Here is a 4,936-nt window from a genome sequence, read left to right as displayed (position 1 = left end):
TTTCTCATTGCTACGATTTCTAGTCCAAATTTCTCTCTCTACGATGTGGACGAGTATACATTTTCTTTGTCGTTGGATGTGTGAATGGTGGAATTACCAAGCGGCGTACTTCGCCTGATCGATCGGTGTTGTCGACATCATGAGTTACATTTGAATTATTCTTCTCGATGAATTTTGGATACAAATCATTCTTCTAAGATGCCAAGCAATAAATGCATTGTATAGGTTTTTGATATAATTGGTGATGTTAGCCTACAATAATAAATGTCATAGAACACGTTGAATATAACAATACATACAACTTGTAATATTTTACGGCATTGCATCGAAATGAGTTGTTGATCTGTGTAACATATGTAAAAAGCTGTGTCTGTGTTGCTATGTTTAGACCCTAAATTCTCTGAACTTGCCAAATGTAAGGTGGCCTTCATGTCTGAAGCGATGTTAACGTTCGATTAACGAAGTCTTCATCTTAAATTTTATAAGATAATGTGCATAAAAATTTCTATGTTATGGCTGTCAGAGAACAATCAATGTCTAAACATAGTACAGTGAGATTTTTTGACCAAATAAATCCAAATGAAACAACGATCAAAGGGTCTCTTTAAAAAAAAAAGGATTTCCATTACATAAACACAACTTATGCAAATGTAGCAAGAAAGGGGACATATAATATATATATATATATATATATATATATATATACACGAGGTCGAGAATTTCTTTTCTTTTCTTTTCTTTTTGTTTGGCTTAGATTGTTTGCCTCATTGTTTCCATTTTCTCTCCACAAAGGGAGGAAAAAGAAAGGAAGGGTAATGAAAGAGAATGAAAGATTGTTTGTTTGCCGATCTTAATCTATCTATCCTTAACTTGCATGACAAATTCTTCAACAAGAATGGAGATTATATTTCAATAAAACTTATATCTTGGTTTGTTTGATTCAAATTAATGAATATATTCTGTCATTTTGAGATATTTTTAGCCTAGCCATGAAGGCGTGGGAGGCGACAGTGCGTAAAACACAGGCTGCAGCCAAGAAACGTGCCAACACGATATTCGGCACATCTTATGCAGTAGATAATGTTGAGGAAGAAAATGAGGATCAAGAAGATGGCCATGCAAGTGGAGAAGTGTATCATGCAGAAAGATTTCTACCGAATGGCGACTATTACAACGGTTTTTGGGCCGATAATTTCCCACATGGGCACGGGAAATACTGGTGGACGGATGGATGTATGTATGTGGGAGAATGGTTTCGAGGAAAAACAATGGGAAAAGGCACATTTAGTTGGCCATCTGGCGCGTCATACCAAGGAAATTTCAAGAGTGGTTTTATGGATGGAGAAGGGACGTACACTGGGGCCAATGGGGGAATGTACAGGGGTTCATGGGTGATGAATCTGAAGCATGGTTTTGGTTTGAAGGAGTATGCTAATGGTGACAGTTATGAAGGCGAATGGAGCCGTGGTTCGCAAGAAGGAAATGGTAAATATCTATGGAAGAGTGGGACTTATTATGTTGGAGAATGGAAAAATGGGAAGATCAGCGGGAAGGGGACAATATATTGGACTAACGAGAATTTGTACGAAGGAAACTGGGAGGATGGATATCCGAAAGGAAATGGGACGTTTAGATGGCCGGACGGAAGTTTTTATACTGGATATTGGAGCAAGGATGCTAAAGAACAGAATGGGACTTACTATCCCTCAGGATCAGTAGTGGTGGGAAATCTTGAATGGGATCCTCAAGAAGTATTTAATAATGATTTGAAGGATTGTACGGTTTGTCCTGCAGAAAAGGTCCCTATATGGCCATCGCAAAAGAAGCTCGCGGTTTGGAGGTCTGCTAAGGGCACAGAATCGAGTGTTAAGCCGAGAAGGATGTCTGTTGATGGTAGAATAGATGCAGCTGTAGATAAGGATATGGCTAGGATGCGTTTGTCGGATGGAGCTTCTCCTTATCATTGCAGTGCCGGTGTTCTTGACAGGGGTGCAATAGCGGGAAATGACAGTGATGAAACCTTCTCCGGTTTACCTGTTGAGGGTATGAGTACTCGAGGCAGTCCACTCAGGATACCGAAAGTGGTGAAGAGACAAGGGGAGACAATATGTAAAGGGCATAGGAATTACGATCTTATGCTTAATCTGCAGCTGGGAATCAGGTAATTTACCATATCTAGGGGCTTTCAGAAATAACTCTCCCCAGTTGGGCCTGCCTCGGCTTTTAGTAATTGTTCTTGAAATTTATTCTTGAAAGATACAATGATTCTATTTATCCATGGTGATGTGCAGGCATTCGGTCGGAAGACCTGGTCCACCTCCATCATTGGATTTGAAGCCGTCTGCCTTTGACCCCAAGGAAAAATATTGGACAAAGTTTCCTCCGGAAGGTTCCAAGATTACTCCTCCACACCAGTCCTGTGAGTTTAGATGGAAGGATTATTGCCCAAAAGTGTTTAGGTAAAAACACAATTTATAGCTGAGAATAGCAATCTTGGATTCTAAACATAGAATGATAAATTCATGCAGGACTTTGAGGATGTTGTTCAAGGTGGATGCAGCAGATTACATGTTATCAATATGTGGGGACGATGCATTACGAGAACTTTCCTCTCCGGGAAAAAGTGGGAGCTTCTTTTACTTAACAAATGATGATCGCTACATGATTAAGACGATGAAAAAGGCAGAAGTAAAAGTGAGACTTCTCTTTGTTTCCCTGACTTAAAATTCCATCCAACACAAAAGAAGTATTCTTGTTTATGCATATACCGTATGTTTCAGGTTCTTCTGAGGATGTTAAATGCATATTATAATCATGTTCGAGCATTTGAGAACACCCTAGTGACAAAATATTTTGGCCTGCACTGTGTCAAGTTGAATGGACCTGCACAGAAGAAGGTAAGATTGAAAACATATTACGTTAGGCTTTTTAATATATCTTGAAAGACTTAACATGCTTCATGGTTTAGGTACGGTTCATCATCATGGGAAATCTCTTCTGTTCTGAATATATGATCCACAGAAGATACGACTTGAAAGGCTCGACTTTTGGGAGATTGACTGATAAACCAGAATCAGAGATTGATGCAACTACAACACTCAAGGATCTCGATCTCAACTTCATCTTCCGTCTCCAAAAGACATGGTTTCAAGAATTTCGAAGGTAATACCCTATTTAAGCCAATACGTTAGAAAAGGATGAGACAAGCCCTTCTCTTTGCTATTCTTCTTTTTTTTTTTTGGAAGAAGGAAAAGTAACTACAACTTTTAGCATTAAAAAAACATAGCATGTCCTATAATTTTCATTTGGTTCAAGAAAATGAAACTATTTTTTCCCCTGCAGGCAAGCTGACAAGGACTGTGAGTTTCTTGAACAGGAGAGAATTATGGACTATAGCCTCCTAGTTGGTCTTCATTTCATAGAAGCATCAAATGATGATCATACTCCTTCTGGTGCAAGAACACCTGTCGGTAATTACTTAACTTGTCTATCATTATTGCCATTGTAATATTCCTTTTCCTTCTTGATTATTCACAATTGACCTCGAGATATAACGTTGCAATAACCAATAAATCAAATTTCCCATCTGGTGCAGATAATGGAGGTTCAGAAACCGAATCAGTTCCACGTTTATCTAGAGCAGATGTAGATCAATTGTTTCTAGATCCTGAAGGGTAACAAATTTTGATAATACTTTCCATTTTCATCGTCACATTATTAGTTTCAAGTGCCGATACCTTACAAGGCAAACTTTTTTCCCAGGTGGGCTAGCATAAAATTAGGAATTAACATGCCTGTAAGAGTGGAAAGAACTGAAAGAAGGAATGACGGTGAAGTTCAACTCGTAGGAGAACCAACTGGAGAATACTATGATGTAATAATGTTTTTTGGAATCATAGACATTCTTCAAGATTACGACATAACCAAGAAACTTGAGCATGCTTATAAGTCCATCCAATACGACCCCAACTCGATATCAGCTGTTGATCCGAGACAATACTCAAGGCGTTTTCGTGATTATATTTTTAAAGTTTTTGCTGAAGACACATGAAAGTTAATCGACCCCATCTGTGAAATCTTATCATCGTTGCATATATTGTATTATTTATTTGTTCTTTGTGTATATTTTTGGACCTGGTTTGAGCTGGGAAAGATATAGGAAACACCGCAGCAGCCACAAATGTCATTCATCTGTAAAAGATAAGTTGCCACAGTGAGTTTTAACTTATACATTCTAGGATTGCCCTCTTGGGCCAAATTTACTCGGATGAAATTTTAATATCAGATTTGAAATATATTTGCTCGCCAATGGAAATTATTAAGGGATTACCTACAGAATGAAAGAGTTATACAATCAAAAAATAATAAAAAAGAAAATCACAATATGACCATTCTGTGATGGCAAGTTCAAGTTTAAACACTAGCATACCAGCCAACTGAAACCTCAATACTAAGAAACACATATGCAAATTGTAATATCAATACACAAATATAATCACTAGCAATGTCTTCGCAGTAACCAATCAATATACATTGGGGGGAAAAGACTACGAAAGTTGGAGTCCCTTTGACACTTATATAGTCACATACTACCTAACATTCATGTGATATACTAAATCAAATATAACACGCACGAAATACTCCCGTTGACATAGAATATTTGAAAATAGAATTTCAAGGCAAGCTAGATAACTGACAGCTACGTAGACACTAGAGAGCTTGAGGTTGGCGTGCAAGTTAAGTACAAGGACTTCATACCAAGAATCTTCACCGGCTAAAATGCGATTATAGCACAATTTCTCTTAATTCCATCCAAACAACAAAGATTGTTGGCGAATTTTGATATCCTTGAAGGTTTGCTTACCCTGAACTTATCCAACAAGACAAGGCAATCAAGCTTATCAATAACTTCACCGTTTTACACAGAAGTTGGAAA

At 37.8% G+C, this 4,936-nt stretch overlaps 1 protein-coding gene across 1 annotated transcript; it reads left to right on the top strand.

Moving 5' to 3' along the window:
* Positions 1–798: 798 nt before the first annotated feature.
* On the top strand, positions 799–4,301 carry LOC140827182 (phosphatidylinositol 4-phosphate 5-kinase 5-like). Its single transcript, XM_073189800.1, has 8 exons — positions 799–2,161; positions 2,292–2,459; positions 2,529–2,694; positions 2,781–2,897; positions 2,969–3,162; positions 3,343–3,470; positions 3,596–3,674; positions 3,763–4,301. Exons 1-8 carry the CDS (start codon positions 990–992, stop codon positions 4,049–4,051), a joined length of 2,313 nt encoding a protein of 770 aa, XP_073045901.1. The 5' UTR covers positions 799–989; the 3' UTR covers positions 4,052–4,301.
* The last annotated feature ends 635 nt before the right edge of the window (positions 4,302–4,936 follow it).

Source organism: Primulina eburnea, chromosome 3 (genome assembly GCF_022965805.1).
Source record: "Primulina eburnea isolate SZY01 chromosome 3, ASM2296580v1, whole genome shotgun sequence".
NCBI classification, from domain to species: Eukaryota; Viridiplantae; Streptophyta; class Magnoliopsida; order Lamiales; family Gesneriaceae; genus Primulina; species Primulina eburnea.
This window is presented reverse-complemented; position numbering and strand designations above follow the sequence as displayed.

Coding starts and splice junctions, on each gene's coding strand:
- LOC140827182 (XM_073189800.1), top strand. CDS start 990: ATGAAGGCGTGGGAGGCGACAGTGCGTAAAACACAGGCTGCAGCCAAG. Junction 2,460..2,528: donor TATTGCCCAAAAGTGTTTAG/GTAAAAACACAA, acceptor AAATTCATGCAG/GACTTTGAGGATGTTGTTCA. Junction 2,695..2,780: donor TGAAAAAGGCAGAAGTAAAA/GTGAGACTTCTC, acceptor CGTATGTTTCAG/GTTCTTCTGAGGATGTTAAA.